Consider the following 20,009-nt stretch of genomic DNA (forward strand, 5'->3'; position numbering starts at 1 on the left):
GATATCAACGGAATTGTAAGGCTGATGCCTGTGATTTTTCATCCGGGCAGCAAGGCAGATGGCTCTGATCATTGGAGATGACATCGAACAGGTTTATTGTTTGCCCGAATGACTATATGTGTCTCAACATTTGACCAAACCATCCAAATTTCAGCCGAACACATGCTTGCAGTACTGCTTCGATATGTCTATCTTAAGTTTGATACAGTAATTGTTTACCATGTCAACTGCTTATCTTAGTTGTAGAAGACTGTTGCGAAAATACCATGTAACAAGCATCAAACATTTCTAGGTATGCATTCATTTTAATCTCAGTTGACATATTTTCTTTGTTACTGGGGTTCTGCCATTAGGACATAGACATGTTTTTTTTATATATATCTTTCTATTACTATCGGTGTCTCTAATAATATAGTCAGTTTACTAACTATAAGGTTATCCATATCACCAATAGATAACCTTAACAATAGACTAACTATAATATAATTTACAAAATTAATACATATCAACATATAATAAAATTGTAAAAACTTGCATGCATCTTGGAATCCACTATATACTATCTATGAGTCGATAGCTAGCTTTTATCTCTCATGTTCATCAAGTAGGATAAATATTGACATGTACTCTTGTAACTAGCTGATTTGGTATCGTTGGAGATACCCTAACTTTCGTCGCATCAAGCTCCTAAAAAATCATAATCATACAGACTTTGATCGTTGGATTTATACCTCAAACTACGTAGGTAGTTTTCTTCCTCAAAGCCAATTCCGTTGACAATTACGGCCAGTCAGAAGTGGAGAGTAGCAAGAAGAGTTGGTCATACCTGCCACGTGTTAGTCCTGTCATCTAGATCGGGCTCCCAGTTAGCACAGTCAGCCTTTCGGCCCCACATGTCAATGAGACAGAAAGCGACACGTATCCGCTCGGCGGCTGCGTCGACGACTTGGTCTCTCCCTTTCCTTCCCCTTCCACGTCACTTCACGGCGGCACGGCTCTTCTCTTCTTCGTCTCCTACAAGTAACCAACCACTCCCCGCCCCGCATCGCCGGCGACCGACGAGACGCAGCAGACGAGCACGGCGGCCATGGCGACGAGCTCGACACCCGCTGCTGCTGTCTCTCCCGAGGTCGTGCTCGTGCACAAGTTCCCCGAGGTACCAGCTCCGTCCCTCTCCCTTGCTCCCTTCCCCGCCCGCCTCCTCTCTCTGTCCCGCGCTCTCACATGCTCCTCTCCTCTCCTCTGTCGCGCAGGTATCCTTCGCCTACGACGAGAGGTGCGGGCCCGTACCCTCCACCTCCAGCTCGACTGAACGCCTCGCTCGCGGGCCTCCCGATTTGACGCGATCGGTTTCTGCGTGTTGATTCGCAGGGAAGTGGCGCTGTACGCGCTCGGGGTCGGGGCCTGCGGCGCGGACGCCGTCGACGAGAAGGAGCTCCACTTCGTGTACCACAGGGACGGGCAGCCACACATTAAGGTCGTTTCCCCTCGGTTAATCCCCTCTCGTTTTTGGTGCGAATTGGTTGCTCTCATGCTCCAATTGTGGCCGTTCTGTTGTTGGACTTGATTTGGGGCTGGCGTTATATGGTTTTGTTTTTAGTTTTTATGTATAAGGGCTAAGGGGAGATTTAATAAATTGAGTTAACGATGTAGATAGCCTTTTGGAATTTGTGTAATCAACATTCAGGGCCTGTTTGGTTTGTGGCCGCAGTGAGCTAAGCCAAAATTTGGCATTGCCTCGAAAATTTGGCTTTGGTTTGATTCGAAACCAAAATTTGGCCATGTGCTGAAAAAATTTGACTGGCCAAAAACATAACTCGAGCGGCCAAAACAGCCGCCCTAATTTTGGCTGGCTAAAATTTTGGCTTGGTCTCAAACCAAACGCCATCTATAGATCCCCGATTTTGACCATAGCCAAATTTTGGCTTGGCTCACTGAGGCCACAAACCAAACAGGCCCTCAGACAATACTCTGATGTCATGCGAGTTTACAGTCAATATCAAACTGATCCTGCCACATTGTCTGACTCTTCGGCCACTGACCACACCTTGTCTGCAACCATCACGATGCTAGCTGATAACAGAACCTGGTCTCTAACCACAGTATACGGCCCGCAAAGTGACGAGGATAAATTGCTCTTCTTGGATGAGTTGGTCTCCTTACGGCCCCTCATGAAGTCGGAATGGTTACTAAATGGTGATTTCAACCTCATTTTTCAAGCCCAAGACAAAAGTAATGATCGACTCAACTTGCGCATGCTGAGAAAATTCAGGAAGGCAATTGACGATTTGGGCCTAAAACAATTCAAACTCAATGGTCGTAAATTTACTTGGAGCAATGGCCAAGCAAATCCCACCATGACTAGGATTGATCATTTCTTCTACTCCCCTGACTGGGACTTCCTCTTCCCAGCAGCCTACCTCTCCACTCTGTCTTCTAGTGATTCGGATCATTGCCCGTTGCACCTCACCGGCGAGATTCTTCATCACAAGTTTGCGGGCTTTAGATTTGAATCCTTCTGGACTGGCCTTCCAGGCTTCAAAGAAATGGTAACAGAGGCGTGGCAACAACCTGTTTTGGTCTCCGACGCCATTCTCCGCATGCACGTCAAGCTGAACAGAACTGCAAAGGCCCTTAAGCTCTGGAAAAAACAGAACATTGGTGACATAAAACTTCGCCTGAACATAGCTAGAGAGGTCATCCACAGACTAGATGTGGCGCAAGAAACACGCCTATTGTCGGAGGAAGAAAGAAATTTCAGAAAATGGCTCAAAGGGAAACTATCTGGACTCGCCGCTATCAATAAAGCTCGTGCCAGACAACACTCCCGGATGACAACGATCAAAATCGCATATGCTAACACAAGGTTCTTCCAGATCAAAGCAAACGGCAAAAGAAGAAAGAAGTTTATCCCGATCTTAGCTTCAGGGAATGAGGTTGCAACAACCCATGATCAAAAAGAAGCTTTGTTGTATAAACATTATGCTCAGTTCTTGGGCACAAACAAGCAAAGAGAATTAGCCATAGATTGGGAAGCCCTCAATTATCAACCGCATGACTTGTCGGAGTTAGAAACCCCGTTTGATGAAGAGGAGCTACATTACACTATTAATGATATGCATTCGGAAAAAGGCCCCTGGACCAGATGGGTATATCGGTTTGTTTTTCAAAAGCTGCTGGGAAACCATCAAAGAGGACCTCATGGAGGCGATTAACGCTTTCTATCGCTTGGGTTCAGACAAAGTAAACCTTGTTAATGATGCGAATATTGTGCTGCTGCCCAAGAAAGATGGAGCTCTCTCGGTGGGCGATTTTAGGCCGATCAATTTGATCAACAGTATGTCCAAAATCATCACCAAGGTCCTAGCCAACAGATTGGCATCTCGCCTCAATGACCTTCTGCCAAAAAATCAAACCGCATTCATTAAAAAGAGATGCATACATGACAATTTCCTCTATGTACAAAATGTGATCAAGGCTTTATTCAGAGCGAAGCAACAAGCTCTTTTCATCAAACTTGACATATCCAAGGCATTTGATTCGGTTAACTGGTCGTACCTGATTGAGATGCTAAAGGCGATGGGTTTTGGACAGCGTTGGAGAGATTGGATTTCTACCTTGCTTCAGACCTCCACCTCCTGAATCATTTTAAATGGGACTCCAGGCCCTCAGTTCAAGCACGCAAGAGGGCTGCGGCAAGGCGATCCATTATCACCCATGCTGTTCATCTTGGCTATTGAACCCCTCCAAAAGATCATTGCGGAAGCGGCGCGTAGAAACATTCTCAAACCAATTTTGCCCAGAGCAGTGAACCTCCGATGCTCTCTACGCGAATGACGCGGCCATTTTCGCCTACCCAGACAGAAATTAGCTGAATGCCTTAAGATTGATTTTGGAAGCCTTCGGTAAATGTTCGGGGTTGGTCACAAATTTGCAAAAAACAGAAATTTACCCTATTTGTTACAATGATCAGGACCTCAATGCTGCTCTGATGGGTTTCCAAGGAAAGGTGGGTCAATTCCCATGCAAATACCTCGGCTTACCACTCCATACTCGACGACTAAAGTGGGTAGACGTTCAACCTCTCATAGACAAAATTGCAAACAAGCTGCTAGGATGGCAAGGCAAGCATTTCTCATTGGCAGGTCGCAAGATCTTGGTAAAGACCGTTCTCTCCTCGCAGGTCTCTTTCCACCTTACTGTCCTACCGTTACAAAAATGGCTGCAAAAGAAAATCGATCGTATTCGTCGAAGCTTCCTCTGGCGAGGGGAGAAGCCGGACAAGGTCTCTGGAGGACACTGCCTCGCAAATTGGCAGAGTGTTACAAAACCAAAAGAGAAGGGAGGCCTGGGCATCGTTGACTTGGAGAAATTTGCGCGTGCTTTGCGTGTCCGCTGGTTATGGCTAGATTGGCAACAACAAGATCGGCCGTGGAAAGGACTTCCCTTACCGTGTGACCAAACAGATCGTGCGTTGTTTCATGCGTCGACAGAGATAACGATTGGAAATGGGAGGAAAGCGGATTTCTGGCATTCAAGCTGGGTGCAGGGGCAAGCGCCGAAGAACATTGCGCCACTGATTTTTTCAAAATCCTGCAGAAAAAACTTCAACATGAGAAGAGGACTGCAAGATCACCAATGGATATCCTACATCGGTGATATATCTACAGATGAAGAGCTAACTCAGATCACAGCTCTGTGGATGTTGACAAACCAGCTACATCTTTCTGACGAAATAGCGGACCAAATCAAGTGGCGGTGGACTGCAAATGGAGAATACACAGCAAGCAGCGCGTATAAGATTCAGTTCCAGTGGATAATGACAAAATACAATATGAAGGTGGTCTGGGAAGCGAAAGTTAAACCGAAATGCAAAACTTTTGCATGGTTAATGTTACAAAAAAAGATCTTAACGGCCGATAAGCTTGCAAAGAGAGGATGGCCCCATGAACAATCATGCAGTTTATGTGATCAGGAAATGGAAACCGCAACTCATCTATGCAAGGATTGTGTCTACGCTCGCGAGGTTTGGTACCATATCACAGCCTGGTTACAACTAAACAATCTACCAAGCTTCTTGCTATTTCGCACCCCTCGTGGTTGGTGGTGTGCGGCAATGAAGACTTTTGATAAACAATTCCAAGGTTTTTTCAATGGACTGGTACTCCTGTTTTGGTGGAATTTATGGACAGAGAGAAATGCAAAAATCTTCAGAAAATCCAGCCAAACAGCCCAACAGTTAGCGCACAAGATCAAGGATGATTTCGGCGAGATCTCTATGGCCTTGTCCCGGAAGCCACCAATGAGTAGTTTTTTGCTCTCTGTTGTATAGTTGATCCCTTGATCAAACAGAGGGGATGTTCCTTCTCCCCCTCTCCTTCTAGGCGCCTCGTAGTTGTGCTTTGCGCCCCCTACCTGTTTCTCTTTTTTTTTTCTTTTAATGGGTCTTTTGTACCTCTTTTACTCCTAGTCTAATAAAATCAGCAATCCTCGTTGCCGTCTTTTCTAAAAAAAAAACTGATCCTGCCAAAAACTTGAAGTATCTTGTCCTACTAGCAGCTTTAGGTTGGAGTTCAAACCTTTGCTGAACTGTATCCACCTTAACTTAATCGCTGAAAACTCACTCGGTGGCTTATCTTGACCTTTCATCATTTGAGGTCACCAAGGTGACCTAGTAAACTAGATGAACCTGGAGTCGTGTGTTCATTTCCACCTCACTACTGTTGAGAATTACTGGATGAAACTGTACCCTTTAATCTTCTGGTGAAGAAAGAACACTGAATTTATGCAAGGTATGGTTCAAATCAATGAACTTCCAGTTGTGTGTGAATGAGAACCATAAGATGATTTACCTTGAGCGACGCTCCTATATTCTGGTCCTGGGACCAGTAATCTGAAGTGAATACAATCGTTTGGGTAGCTTTGGGTGAGTGTGAATGACTTGGAAGTGAATTGCCACTATACTCAGGAACTATGTTGAGCCATGCAGAGAGTGAATGATGTATTCTCATTGGGTGAATGATGTATTTTCATGGTCCTTTTATTTGTTTCATATGTCATCCATAGATTCTACACCGAATGTCCTAATCACTACGCTGGGTAATAAAACAACACTAATACCTTTATTCTCTCTATTAAAATGCAGGTTCTTCCTACTTTTGTTTCTTTGTTTCCCAACAAGAACAGCAATGGGCTTGGATTTGTTGATGTGCCTGGCCTTAAGTAAGACTTACACAAAGCAGCTGTTTTCGAGTTTTAGCTTCTCTTTCCCATAGGTGTGCAGTGTGCTTATGTTTTTAGTAGGCCAAATATTTCAACACTTTTAGTGGAAATTTAACGTTACAAGTACTTTACCTTGTTTTCTGTTCTCCAGCTTCGATGCAAGCCTTCTATTACATGGTCAACAATACATAGAGATGTACAAGCCAATTCCTTCTTATGCCAATGTAAGTAGTTTTAAAGTTCTTCTCTAAAGACTTTGTTTTAAGATCCTTGTGCTGGGAGATTATACATGGTATAGGCATTCAGTGATGGAGACATCATTTATAAGAGTTCCAGACTTCGAGTCCAGATGTGGCTAGAACAGTTCCTTTGGTTGGGAATGAACAAAGTGGAGTTTTAACTCATTGAAAATTGAGCTCTTGTCGTACTTTGTATGTGCATGCTCGTGAGTTATGACTATGAGGATAGGTCGATAGGATAACTTACTGCTGAGCTCATCCTGTAAATAGAAAAAATGAAAACTTATTCACTTCGCATATTATGTTTCTTCACCAATTGATGTAAAAGTCATCTTAAATTATGGCTAGGATGGAACATTCTTGAGAGACCCCATCTTTGGCTTCATCTTGCAGAAACAATTGTCTTTTGTTTTTATTCATTCAGGTTGTAAACAAGATTAAAGTAGCTGGTTTACATGACAAAGGTACTTGCCCCCTGAAATTATTTACTGATTGAACGGTGCATATACTTTTTATCATTCATGCTTCTTTTTTCATCCTGAAAAGTAATGTTTTTCCCTATTTTATTTTTTATTTTTTATCGTAGCTCTCGTTCATGCTATTGCTAGATAGGAATGATTTAACATTTGGTGGAACTAGGATGAATTTTGCACAGAGGATCTTCCAACATTTTGCTGTAGTCCAATAGTCCTTGCAGATAAGGACCACAACTTTTGTTTCTTACATCTTCTATGGACAAAGCCACAAACCATTTCCATAAAATAACGAAGCATAATCAGCCGCAATCCTTCCTGTGAAGCTCCTCAAATAACACATATTAGCATGCTATGTTGAGCCGAGCCTTCAACTTCGTGCTTCTTGGTTCTTGCAATAGAAGATTTGCAGTTCCAAATTCCATTCTTGTAGGAATGAAGGTTTCTGGTGAAGAAATCTTTCTTTGTCCGTTACATCCTATGCAGCTAGCAAATGCACCTTTTCATTTTGTCCATAAGCTTCCAGTGCCCAACAACTCCAGCAGGGGTGTTTGGTCAAATTGCCAAAGTACCGCCAAGCACTTGGAATCACTTTTAGTCACCATCATTGGCATCCCTTGAATCACTACACCACTGATTTGGAGCACTGCAAAACGATCTAAGGGATTATTCTCAATTTTATGAATTAGTTTCACTGAGACTATTTTAATGTGCAGGGAAAGCAACTGTACTTGAGCTTGAAACTACCACCAGTCTTAAAGACTCTGGGGAAATTTTATGTATGAACAGGTTGGTAATATGCCTGTATGATTTTGGTCTCCCAGTTGATTACCATAATTTACAAAGGGCGGTGCAGTTATTTATTTTAATGTGTGGTGCAGGAGTACTATATACTTACGTGGTGCTGGAGGCTTTTCAGACTCTTCCCGGCCATACTCATATGCCAATTATCCTGCTAACCAAGTTCCTCGCATATCTATTCCAAATTCTGCACCTTCTGCAGTATATGAAGACCAAACAAAGCAATCCCAGGCATGTCACAATATTCGTTTGTGCGATACTGCAATTACTGGTCTTTGTTGGTAATAGGGTGCACCACGTGTCTCACATTATGGTAACCATGATTTATGGTCTGTGTTGTGATGAAATACTGTGTTCATCCTACGGTTCTCACTAGTCACTACCTTTTTGGCCAAGAAAACAAGTTCTTTTTATGCAAATGAAATCAGTATCTCAGTTTGTTAACATTAATGTTGTTCTGCAAAGCCTGATTCTTTTTAATTTTTTGATCCAGGCATTATTATACAGGTTATCTGGGGATTATAATCCTTTGCATTCAGACCCTGAGATTGCACAGATTGCAGGGTATGACACTTAATTTGCAATCCTGTTTGTGCAGTTATATTCATATTTTGACAGTGTAAGTATTTGGGCCAGATGTTGGATCAATATCTAGCAACATGCGTGATAGAGGCACTAAAGGAGCAGCACTCTCTCTTAGCTCTTACTCTTAGTAAATAAGTATAAAGAGAACCTAAAGAACTATGCAAATAATGTTCCCTCAAAAACAATGTTTCTAATAATAGCATTGCTCTCCCCTGCTGTATAGCCTCAAAAGGGGGCAAACAATGTTGAATGCTCCACTTTTTCCATGGTTATCAGTTATCAGGCATACTATTTTCATTGCTTTGGATCTTGAACAAAATTCTAGGATGAACTATATGAACTTAAGGTTCTGAGTTCTTTTCCTTCATTCTGGGATGAATTAAATTCGACTATCTACCACAATGAAATTTCTCTATGTTGCATATATTCTATGGGGGCATGATCTTCCCAGTGAAATCTTTCTGTTATGCCTATTCACATGATCTGACAAAATTACTGTGAGATCCTCCTTTATCTGGACTCAGCTTTCCATGCAACAAGCTTTGGTTCTTTTGTGAAGATTTTGTCTGATAGGAACTTTTGTAGGTTTACCCGTCCAATACTGCACGGCCTCTGTACCCTTGGATTCGCTACTCGCGCTGTGATCAAATCTTTCTGCAACGGTGAACCAACGACAGTGAAAAGCATCTTTGGACGATTTCTTCTGCACGTCTACCCCGGGGAAACGTTATCCACTGAAATGTGGCTGGATGGCCAGAAGTAATATTACTGTTATGGTTACACTTGAATTCTGTAGTTGCTGATCGGATTCCTAGTTCTTAAACCCATGAAATGATTGCCTTTTGTAGGGTACACTATCAAACGAAGGTAAAGGAGCGAAACCGTGCCGTGCTTGCTGGATTTGTGTTGCTCAAACACATCCCCTCATCATTGTAAGTGCTGTACTATATTCGTGATAAATTCTTCTTAATTGGTGCCTGCTGAATGCATTAGTTGAGGTAAACGGAGAGCTACTGCAAGGGGTGGGTTGCCACCGTAATGATAGCAAGAATTATGTACGGATCTGCACATAATACATTCATACTGTACTGATAAGATACCCCTTTTAAAAGACGAACGTCCAAGCAAACTTATTTTACTGTTCTTTTTGTCGAGAAAATTGATTTTGCTGTTAAGTATGTACAAAACCCAAATGTTCAATGAACTAGGTGAGCCAAGGCGACTTTTTTCCTATTATTCTGTTGGGTACCAATGCTATTCTGCCAATCGTCAGCTCGTGAGCAATCAGCATCAGATCCGGCGCTGTTCCTCATAACTTTTACCAGTTGCAATCTGTCATTTCAAGGACAAAACAAGAATAGCAGGGTGTTGGTTTTCTCAATGATGCTTGAGAGTTGAGACCTTTGTGCGTCATACTCCTGCCAGTCTGCTGCCTGCGAGTCTGCTGACTGCGAGCCTGCTGCGACTCGAGGGAATGCGTGATCATGCTTCTGAAAAGAACTGACCAGAAAGCGGAGAGAATCTGACAGGCCATAGGTTGCTCCAGCTTAGTCGCATGGATTCCAAAAGCTCAGTCACAACATTTGTACACGTTAGAGCCGGCTTGAAGAAGATAAGTTCAGTCAACGCTCGCATAAGCTCGAATGAGTTCGGTAATTAACACTAAAACACATGGTTTTTCGTAGCTCGGCATCTCATGTGAGAGCACAAGCCCAGGCTTGACTCGAGTAAGCTCTGAATACTATGGGCTTGATGACGTAGTCTCGTTATCATAAGCTTGGTGACAGGCTACAGAAGGCATAGACCACCGTAGTAGGGCCTGATTGACTTTGAATGGGTGAATTTAGAAAATATCATTAGTGTCTCTATAATATGTGGTTTCAGGTCCACATATTATCTTCATATATGATGGTATTTTCTAATATAGGTATCTTTGTAATGTTATTCATCTAATTTTTCCTTAAATTATATGTACATCTCATCGGTAGTACCAGTATCATGCAAACTCCTCCACGAAAACCAAGTACCAGCACTGACATAAAAGTGTTAAGTAGGCAAACAACCTACACAAAATCTGTTCAGTACATCGCTAGTCCTTTTGAGCCGGAGCTCATGACATCCCGGTATAAAGAAAAGCATCAATCTGTCCAATCCCGCAATGAACAAGTAATGCACACATGCATAAGTTTCCATTCGTTAGATCTGCCATTCTCTTCTTCCATCAAAGACGAAAAGAAGCCAAGGAAATCTAACGTTGGTTGCGAATGCAATAACTGGAACTGTTCCCCCTGGCAGAGAAACGGAGGATGGGAGCGCCCACGAAGACGCCCGCGGCACCAGCGACGAAGAAACGGGAGATGGGCATGCGCACGGCGAGCCTGCAGGCTAGTACGTACTAGTGTCTCTTCATCACTTGCGCAGAGGCATGCAGAGCCACACTTGTCTTCATCTGCACAGCCAGCGTTATGGTATGGGCCGTTCTGTAGTGCGTCCATAGAGCCATAGAGCCATAGACCATCCATGGATGTGAGAGCTCTTCCTCTTCTTATTTTGCCTGCTCTGTTAATTGATCTTCGTTTGTTTTTTTTCCCACGTCGATAAAGAATGTAATAATCTGGCAACACCACATTATTGGTCGCAACACCGTTGCACCAATATCATCAATAATATACTATATGTCACAGCAATGCCACAAGTTCATCATCAGATTATTCATTTGTAGGCTACACCACATTGACACCATGGTGTAGCTTAGTGTTTATTCTCACCAGCATGCATCTTCGATTAGACCGGCCGCGGCACATGTGGAGTTGCCTTTCCGCAGCACGGAAAAACACAGCCAATGTTTCCAGATAGAGTAGCTACGGAGGTGGTTGCCGGAGCAGCAGTACTGCTTTGCTATTCCGGCGTCTCCCATCAAATAATGCATGGCCGACAGCATGCCGGCGGTCGCTTTTGGGGGACAGACGACAAACAGGAGCACAAGGCCCTACAGAGGTAGGTAGCCGTCGTCTCCATCCCTCCATCGTCCGCATGCGTTTTATTGGCACCCCCCCCCCCCCCATAGCCATAGGAGGTGAGGTGGTCATGGAGAGACGGATCGGAGGTGGTTGCACAACGTACAAGCCCTAGTTAATGGGGAACACAAGGTTCCAATTGGTACGCAGGAGCGTAGAGAGATCTTGCATGCGCATCTTCCATCTCTTCTGGTCCGTGGGTGCAGCTGGATGGCTTGGAAGGATTTTCGATATCCAAGTCGTCCCAGCTCGGAGGGAGACGAGACGACGGACATGGTGGGGTAGTATTATTAAACAAGATCAAAGTCATCAAATGATTTAATCTAATCTTTCGATTAGGATAAGCTAAGCCTGTACATGCACGTGATTATGGCAAAGCGAGCGAGGACGACGTTGCTCGGCTCTCGCAATGATGCTCTGCTCGACCCCATGGCCCATGGCGTCCACCGCGCTTAGTTTTAAAGCACAAGTCACGCATCATTCTTCTTCTTATCGTCCTCCCTCCCATACGGGCTCTGCCGAAAGCACAATCGCTTCGCTTTGAGGATTTTTTATATAATTATCTTCGCTTGTGGTTGTGGGTGCCCGCCGTGTTAAACTACTCGTACAAAATCTAAAAATATAGTATATTTACAAAAAACTAAAAAACACAGTACATGCCATCTGATGAGAAGAAGCTTGCAAATATTAGTATAATTTGGCAGCAACTGTTGGCGAGTACGAGCGCTTGGTCACGGTTGCATCGATCCCAATCATGTGACGGGTCACTGGATGTACTCCTGGTGGCTCGGCTCGCATCCCGAGTCCCTACGGTCGTGGGCTCTGATGATTGATGCTTGCTTGCTCGCTTCGTGTTCACGGCTTTTGGTCGCCCTGGCCTGCCGGTTTGACGTCTGTGCCGTGCAGCTGTGGTTGCCTCTTCCCTGTGCCTGTGCGTCTCCCTGCTATTTTTTTGTCCTCCTAAATTTAAGGCTATTAAAACTTAAGAGATTTATTAATTGATGTGTGTGAATAAATATATTGTTTTTTTAGAATTTTTATCTATGATCTTAGAAGGAGGTCAGTGAGCTACAAGCTAGCCCGTAGAGGAGACGGAACGACAAGGTGATGTGGACATCGTCAGCTGTGGGTGACGAAGGATTTACCATATGGGTAGTGCCGAGGCAGAGGAGATAAGTCAATGGTCCCGACGGAATTGGGATAGCGCAATGGGGACGACGGGCAAGACAGGGAGCAATAGGAGGCTGTCGCACGAGAGAGATGTCATGTGAGGGAGAGCGGAGACGAGAGTTTGAAGATGATTTATGTGTTATCACTTGTCAGGTACCGATCGAACCGCTGAGGATGTCGAGTAAAAAGAAACGAAAAAACAGTCACTAAAAACAACATCTCTCTCTCTGTTTTTTTTTTACCCCGCTTCCTGTTTGTTTCACACGGAACACACGCATTCCGCATGAGCTAGCTACGTGCAGTATTTCTTGAGGTTAGAATTGTCGTTCTTTGATAGCAGCTCATGACTGCCTACTTGGGCATCTTGTACATGCTGTTACCGTTGCACTCTACTAGAAAGGAGGAGGTTGGAATTGCGTGCAGTGCTTAAAATTGAAGTGCAGACCATACACTGTTGTCACGATTGCACGAGTACTAACTTCGTAACTTTGTATTGAGCGGCGTAGTACTACCGTTATTGCAGTATATTAACAGCCAATATTTTCGATACTTTCTTGTTATCTTTACACACAATATATTAATTGAAGAATACCATTTCCCAGAGAGAGATGAAAGTTTCTTAAATTTAAACCGTTGGGCAGAAATATAGAGCAAAAGTTGGTACTCTAATGGCATGTCTATAAATAAGAAGTAGCTAATTCATTACCAATGGACTCCGTTGAGAATTAAGGGGCTGTTTGGTTTACTACGTATATAGATCTTAAAAAAATGGGCGATGCCAAGACGGGGGCAACAAGAACGGTGTTTGGATTGTAACCATGCTAAAATGAACCATAGATATGAGCATGATAGGTTGGATCCATCTGTCATCTAAATTTTTTTTATCATAATATTTTTTTGCAATATCTTGTCTTGTAGATGTAATTGTAAAGAATACAAAGATACAAACAAATAGCAAATGAACTAGTGAACATTGGCATGGCCAATTTTTTGAAGGCATCACCAAAATTTGGCAGCGATCCAAATGCTAACCAAATTCGTTTGGTATTACCAAATTTGATAAGGCTCACAAAGCATCAATCCAAATAGCCCCTAAAAGCTAAAATCCATCCATCTTCTCCTCGGTGAAACCGGTCAACCTTTACCAGGGGCTTTGCCGGTCAATGAAGCCGACACGTGGGCTCGAGTCTCCTTGTCACGCGCGACCGAGGCCCCCACGGCCCCACCTGTCAACTCCCCGCTTCTGTAAATGCATCACGGCACGGAGCGGTCCACACCGCGAGGACAACCGGCCGAACCCGAACCCAACTAACCCGCGCCCACCTGGTGGTCCCCCTCGTCAGCGTCTCAACTCTGTGGTTCGTTTCGTTTTGTATGAGGGCACGCTTGCTCGTTTTTGTTACTGATCGTTAGTCATAGAGGTACAAATTAGTGAATCTAATAGTATATATCGATCATCTTTAGTTATATAAATAATATTTTTTTTAAAAGAGTACCGATTTGCACCTCTAGTTAGTCGTATAAAAAGTTATCCGGCCTGTAAGAGCACTTCCATAACATTCAAGAAATCTCCTATGTTTCCCATTGGCCTCAGTCAATTGAAACCTAACCTCAAAAAAATTTAAATGCAGTAAGTAGTATTTGTTGCGATGAGTTCAATCTAAACTTCAAAAGCCGCTGTCTCAATTACTCAACATGGTACTAATACTTAATTCACACTCATCTATACTCTCTTCAATTAAAAATACTTTACATTTTGAACATGACACGATCAACGATATGTTCTTTGACAGTTCTTTCGTATAATACATAAACACTCTACCGATACTTAGTACTTGAGCTAAACACAAACATCATCAACACCACCGGTGATCCATCAACAAAACAAAATAAAAAATAGACTAACAAACGGAGCTAAAACACACACACACAAATAGAGAAAGGAGCGCAGTCGCAAGCAGTAAGCTCTCTCCTGCTGCTGTGCTCCCATCGCTTTCCCCTCCTTCTCAGTTCTCCCTCCCTCCCACCTCTGCTCCAGATGCGATTCCGTCTCCACCGCCACCTCGCCTAGCCATCCACCCCCGCCCCCGCCGCTACAATGGCGAGCGCGTCGGAGGACGACGCCGCCTCGGAGCGGTGCTGCGGCAGCTACAGCCCCAGCGCCGACGTCAGCGAGTCCGAGACCTCCAGCGACTGCTCCGCGCCCACCACCCGCCGCTTAGCCTCCTCCTCCTCGGCCTCCGCCACCGTATCCCGCCTCGCGTCCTCCTCCTCATCCCTCCCCACCCCGGCCTCCGCTGCGGTCTTCTACCTCTCCAAGCCCGCCCCCGACCTCTCCGGTCCGCCTCCTCCCCCTTTGCTTAGATCTCACTCCACTCCTCCTCCGAAATATTTTCTTTTTTTGTCTTTCCTCTCACAGGAAGTTCTTGCCTTTCGTTTGTGTGAACCAGAGGTCGACATGATGAAGGAGCGGTTCGCGAAGCTCCTGCTCGGCGAGGACATGTCCGGCAGCGGCAAGGGCGTCTGCACCGCGCTTGCCATCTCCAACGCCATCACTAACCTCTCCGGTACGCTCGCGCTCGCCGCCGCGCCATCTGTTGACCCGCATTCCCCCGATTTCATATGGTTTGCATTTCTTTGTTCTTTCCGATCCGCCCAGCTACTGTCTTCGGCGAGCTGTGGAGGCTGGAGCCGCTCGCACCTGCGAGGAAGGCCATGTGGACGCGGGAGATGGAGTGGCTGCTCTCCGTGGCCGACTCCATCGTCGAGCTCATCCCCTCCATCCAGGAGCTCCCCGAAGGTGGAGGCCAGTTCGAGGTCATGGTGCCGCGCCCGCGCAGCGACCTGTACATGAACCTCCCAGCTCTCAAGAAGCTCGATGCCATGCTCCTCGCGATGATTGACGGGTTCAAGGAGACAGAGTTCTGGTATGTGGATAGGGGGATTGTGGTCGAGGACAGTGGGGGGCCGTTTCCGTCATCTTCGTCGTCTTGCGGGAGGCCGTCGGTGCGCCAGGAGGAGAAGTGGTGGCTGCCGTGCCCAAGGGTGCCTCCCAAGGGGCTGTCCGAGGATGCGAGGAGGAAGCTGCAGCAGAGCAGGGATTGCGCAAACCAGATACTGAAGGCGGCCATGGCGATTAACAGTGATGTGCTCGCTGAGATGGAGATCCCGGAAATGTACCTGGAGACATTGCCAAAGGTAAAAACTTACAATTAGAGATTCACTGGCACCAACTATACCTCTTGTTATCCCTGTGGTATCCTTGGTGCAGCGTACTTCAATTGCTGGTAAAAAAGGACCAATGCGTAAAATCGCTGTGAAAGGGACCACTTCCTATCATACATGCTTGTAAATGTAGAGCTCAGTTAATGTGTGTTAGGACAATATATCGAGTGAAAGTGCTGGGCATCTGTTATGGCTATGGCTATGTTGTAAGTTTGCATGAGCAGGTCTTGTCGCTCTAGCTATAGTCACTTCTAACCAGTTTGTTTCCAATGCAAGCCCGTAGCACCTCCCTTTATTATTATTATAAGGAGTCAATTCATGCCTAGTGGAATTTGATATGGAAGAGCTGAAGCAGCCATAGCTATCTATATTTCCTCTTAGCTCTCTTTGAGTAAATATGTCCCGACTCCCAACACTATCGATGCTTCTGTTGAAGGATTAAATGTGTGTAGTCTAATCACTCTGTTCCTGACTTCCTGGTATGGGAAGCAGCTAATTCTTGGCTCCTTGGATAAACTTTCTTGTATGTTATATTACAAGCACATTTCACTTCCGCATGTTCAGTGCCACTGCCTTTTTAACAAGACATTTTCTAACATATTGGCATCTTGCAATAAGCACTCCCTAAACAAAAGACAAGTCCAGCAGTGGTAAAACATCATGTCTTGTAGAACTGCAGAGAATCAGACAAACAAATTTCTGCCTTAGGAGGTGAAGACCTTCAGTTTATAAACGAGTTTAAGCTTGATAGTGTCGTCAATAAATATATCAAGGCAAGATCTTGAGTTTTTCGTTGTCTATACTTTGTACGCCCATCATCTGCAAAACCAAGGCTAGTGTTGCAATTTCTTTCTCAAGCATGTACTTGCACTGAATTAATTCTTATTACAAATTACTTCTTTTTACTAGGAGTTTGCGGCAACTGTCTAGGCTATTTGTGCGATATGCTTGAGCTGGGTTGTGGGATTTCCATGTTTTTCGCAATCTTTATAATGCCATTTATATAATTTGATCCTATCGGTTAACCCTGGAAAACGATCCTTCTTCAAGTCACTGCTGGCATCTCTACTCTGCTTTTTGCATGCATACTTTTCTTTTGCCCAAAATAGCCTTTGTTTCCAGTTGCAGTGACCATGGATATTTCCATTAGTTTCACCCATTCTAATATCTTTTTTTACTGTAGAGTGGTAAATCTTGCTTGGGGGAGATAATCTACCGATACATAACAGCTGAACAATTCTCACCGGAATGCCTCCTAGATTGCTTGGATCTGTCCTCTGAGCACCACACACTTGAAGTAGCAAACATAATTGAAGCTGCCATCCATGTTTGGAGATTGAAAGGCCAAAAGAAATCGACACCTCATGCGAAATCAAAGAAATCTTGGGGTGGAAAAGTGAAGGATCTTATTGGAGATAAGGAAAAGAGCCACACTTTGTCCGAAAGAGCTGATGGTCTATTGCAGAGCTTAAGATTGCGATACCCTGGTCTGCCACAAACTTCCCTTGACATGAACAAGATCCAGTATAACAAGGTAATACCCATTTGAATAAAGTAATCATTCACGGATTAATCAGAAAGATACTAGTACTTGTGTTGTTAGAACTAGTCTTTTTTTAATTCCACTAATCAAAATACCCACCTTGTTTCTTGCATATCTTTTTCAGGATGTTGGGCAGTCCATACTTGAAAGTTACTCGAGGGTTCTAGAGAGCTTGGCATTTAACATAATCGCGAGAATCGATGATGTGATTTATGTTGACGATGCGACAAAGAAGTCTGCTGCTGCCGAGTCTGTTTCGATCTTCAATCGTGGCATAGGTGTACCAGTTCAGAAGAGAATCTCACCAAGCCCATTCTCGATTCAGAATACACCATATGCCTCTCCATTTGCAACACCCACTTTCTGCTCCTCCACTCCAGTTACAGGCAGTCCTGGAAGGGTACAGTCCCCATTAAGCAAAAGCAGTTTGGGGAAACAAGAAATTAAAGTTGAAAAGCTCTTTTCTGGTGATCTAGAGAAGGTCTGGACATATGCCGGAAACCTGAGCGCTAGGAAAGACGTAGGAGATGCTCCTGAGAGGGACTGAAGGGCGGTGAAGGTCAACAGATATAAACAGATCCTGTTGTGGTCAGTAGCTAGATTTTCCCTGTACAGAAGCAGCATGAGCCATTTTTTGTGCTTTCTTAGCGAGCTGATGATTGTGCATCTCTACTTACAATTAATGGATGGCATCTGATCTGAACATAACAGCTTGCAGTTTCCCCTGTAGTTTTCTGGTTAGTTGTGCGCTTGTTCATGCTTATACTACAAGGCTGAGTTCAGCAGCAAGTGACTGAATTCCTGCTCCTGCCGCTGCTGCTTTTTTGTCGTTGAATGTATTGGTCAACATTCGACAATTACCTTCAGTCGCAGTGGAATGTAAGCTGATCCTGTATTCTGCTGCCTGTTTTAGTTTTTGTATATGTTCCTAATGAATTGATCTGGCCCTCTTCACTGTCTCCACAGTTTTGCTTATCTTGTTGAGACTGATTGGTCACATCTACTGAACTGAACATGACTCGTGTGTCGTAGGACTAATTGCTCATTGCAAGTAATCAGATCCAAGCGGCATATTGTGAAATGGCACAGTAGTTGTTCATTGCTAGTAGTCCAACTCAAGTGGCAAATGATCAAATTTCATGCTTTCTTTTTTTGACTACGCAACTGGATGGTCTCCGACACTAGCTTGCCCATGGACATGCATGGCATTACGGAAAGAACATCTTGTTCCAGGATCTCACGGCAACGTTATCAAACTACCAAACCCTCAGGTGAAAGCAGCATACTTTAACCTCAAATATACCAAGCCTTCCCTTCGTCCCCCATCCCCTCGTCCGGATCAGCAATATTTCTTCTCCATGCACGGCAAGTCTTGCAACCAAACGCTACGTTATAAGTAGTCGCAACGCTCTCAAACTTCCAGCCACGCACATTTACGTCGGAAAAGTTCTTGTAGTAAGCACCGCGTAGTAGCAAATAAAGTGCTCTACTCCAGATCAACCAGACCGACATGGCGGCGAAAGACGCGAAGCCGGCGCCGGCCGCCGGCCCGCAGCTGAAGCTGCTGGTAGACAAGCGTTCGCGGCGCGTGCTGTACGCGGAGGCGCGCAAGGACGCGGTGGACTTTCTCATCGGCCTCCTGCGTGTGCCCGTGGGCCTCGCGGCGCGCGTTCTGGCCAAGCACGACGCCCCCGCGCCGGGGTGCCTGGGCGCGCTCTACGCGGGCGCACGATCCCTGGACGACGCCTTCTTCGTCTCCGCCTCCCCCAACCGCGATGCCCTCCTCAGCCCCACGCTGCCATCAGCCGCGCTCCCGCTGCTGCTCGGTGAGGGTGCGCTCCCGCCGCCGCCTCCTCCTCCTGCGAAGCGGTATTTCCGCTGCCTCTCGACCCACTGGCTGGCGTGCTACGGGAACCCGACGTACGTGACGGACGTGTCGGGCCTGCCGTGCCCGGGGTGCCAGCAGCCGATGACCGTGGAGATGCAGTGGACGCCCGGGGACGCGCACGGGAAGCTGGCGCAGGCTCAGGCACAGGAGGCGGCGGGGGAGGGCCCCGGCGGGTACGTGAAGGATGTGGTGACGTTACTGGTCATGGACGACCTCACCGTCGAGCCCATGTCAACCATCTCCGCCATCATGCTGCTCAAGAAGTTCAACGTCAAGGACTGCTCCGCATTGGAGGAGGTGATCGTTGACCTCGGCACAAAACAGGTAGGGAATAGCGCTACATGGACGTCCACTGTGCACGTTCTTCGTGGCACACATGTGTGTAACAGGTTTTGATCAATGGACATTGGACAGGCCGTGATGCTGCTGAAGGCGTCGCTGGAGTCCACGACAGTGCTGACGGATGTCTTCAGCGGGGGAGTCACCATTGATAGGGTTGATGGTTGAGTGAGCTATCACAGACATTGTAATTGTGCACATCAAGGAAGAAGACGGGCGTCACACGTCGTCATGGAAACGGTGGGGATCGAAGTTGTTAGTGTGATCAATCAACTCGAGAGAAAGTTAGCTACTTAGCTGTCGGTGTCGATTTGTACATAAAATGGATCAAGGCCCAAAAAGAGTTCATAATATAATGATGTTATTCTTCGAAGTAATGCCAAAAACCACTACAAAAATGGTTAGGGACAATGCATAAATGATGGTACGATAATTGAAACGTCCATGGCGTGCAAGAACGCCGGCACGACGCTGATGTGCATGCACAAACGTGTTCCGTTGAGGGTT

At 45.3% G+C, this 20,009-nt stretch overlaps 3 protein-coding genes across 7 annotated transcripts; all 3 read left to right on the forward strand.

Moving 5' to 3' along the window:
* Positions 1-1,002: 1,002 nt before the first annotated feature.
* Positions 1,003-11,087, forward strand: LOC133901571 (enoyl-CoA hydratase 2, peroxisomal-like). Of its 5 annotated transcripts, none has more exons than XM_062342927.1 (12): positions 1,003-1,156; positions 1,254-1,276; positions 1,372-1,477; positions 6,146-6,222; positions 6,374-6,446; positions 6,886-6,925; positions 7,651-7,723; positions 7,816-7,966; positions 8,229-8,299; positions 8,906-9,079; positions 9,169-9,252; positions 10,616-11,087. In XM_062342927.1, exons 1-12 carry the CDS (start codon positions 1,088-1,090, stop codon positions 10,707-10,709), a joined length of 1,035 nt encoding a protein of 344 aa, XP_062198911.1. In that variant the 5' UTR covers positions 1,003-1,087; the 3' UTR covers positions 10,710-11,087. The 5 variants fall into 5 exon arrangements, with proteins under 5 accessions (XP_062198911.1, XP_062198914.1, XP_062198913.1 ...); XM_062342930.1 differs by having other exon boundaries at positions 1,004-1,156; positions 9,594-10,632; XM_062342929.1 differs by having other exon boundaries at positions 1,004-1,156; positions 9,666-10,632.
* Positions 11,088-14,189: 3,102 nt separating this feature from the next.
* Positions 14,190-18,229, forward strand: LOC133902172 (rop guanine nucleotide exchange factor 1-like). The gene is made up of 5 exons (XM_062343768.1): positions 14,190-14,846; positions 14,958-15,074; positions 15,167-15,705; positions 16,916-17,266; positions 17,400-18,229. Exons 1-5 carry the CDS (start codon positions 14,606-14,608, stop codon positions 17,820-17,822), a joined length of 1,671 nt encoding a protein of 556 aa, XP_062199752.1. The 5' UTR covers positions 14,190-14,605; the 3' UTR covers positions 17,823-18,229.
* A 556-nt stretch (positions 18,230-18,785) lies between these two features.
* LOC133902299 (uncharacterized) lies at positions 18,786-19,832 on the forward strand. Its single transcript, XM_062343902.1, has 2 exons — positions 18,786-19,487; positions 19,578-19,832. The coding sequence occupies exons 1-2, from the start codon at positions 18,786-18,788 to the stop codon at positions 19,668-19,670; spliced, it is 795 nt and encodes a 264-aa protein (XP_062199886.1). The 3' UTR covers positions 19,671-19,832.
* Positions 19,833-20,009: the final 177 nt, after the last annotated feature.

This window comes from Phragmites australis, chromosome 20 (genome assembly GCF_958298935.1).
Source record: "Phragmites australis chromosome 20, lpPhrAust1.1, whole genome shotgun sequence".
Classification (NCBI taxonomy): domain Eukaryota; kingdom Viridiplantae; phylum Streptophyta; class Magnoliopsida; order Poales; family Poaceae; genus Phragmites; species Phragmites australis.

Bases quoted from the DNA above. Each gene is read 5' to 3' on its own strand.
- LOC133901571 (XM_062342927.1), top strand. From the start codon at position 1,088: ATGGCGACGAGCTCGACACCCGCTGCTGCTGTCTCTCCCGAGGTCGTG. The intron at 7,724-7,815 runs GTTGGTAATATG...TGTGTGGTGCAG, and splicing joins GAAATTTTATGTATGAACAG to GAGTACTATATACTTACGTG. The intron at 9,080-9,168 runs GTAATATTACTG...TGCCTTTTGTAG, and splicing joins ATGTGGCTGGATGGCCAGAA to GGTACACTATCAAACGAAGG.
- LOC133902172 (XM_062343768.1), top strand. From the start codon at position 14,606: ATGGCGAGCGCGTCGGAGGACGACGCCGCCTCGGAGCGGTGCTGCGGC. The intron at 14,847-14,957 runs GTCCGCCTCCTC...TGTGTGAACCAG, and splicing joins GCCCGCCCCCGACCTCTCCG to AGGTCGACATGATGAAGGAG. The intron at 15,075-15,166 runs GTACGCTCGCGC...CGATCCGCCCAG, and splicing joins CGCCATCACTAACCTCTCCG to CTACTGTCTTCGGCGAGCTG.
- LOC133902299 (XM_062343902.1), top strand. From the start codon at position 18,786: ATGGCGGCGAAAGACGCGAAGCCGGCGCCGGCCGCCGGCCCGCAGCTG. The intron at 19,488-19,577 runs GTAGGGAATAGC...GACATTGGACAG, and splicing joins TTGACCTCGGCACAAAACAG to GCCGTGATGCTGCTGAAGGC.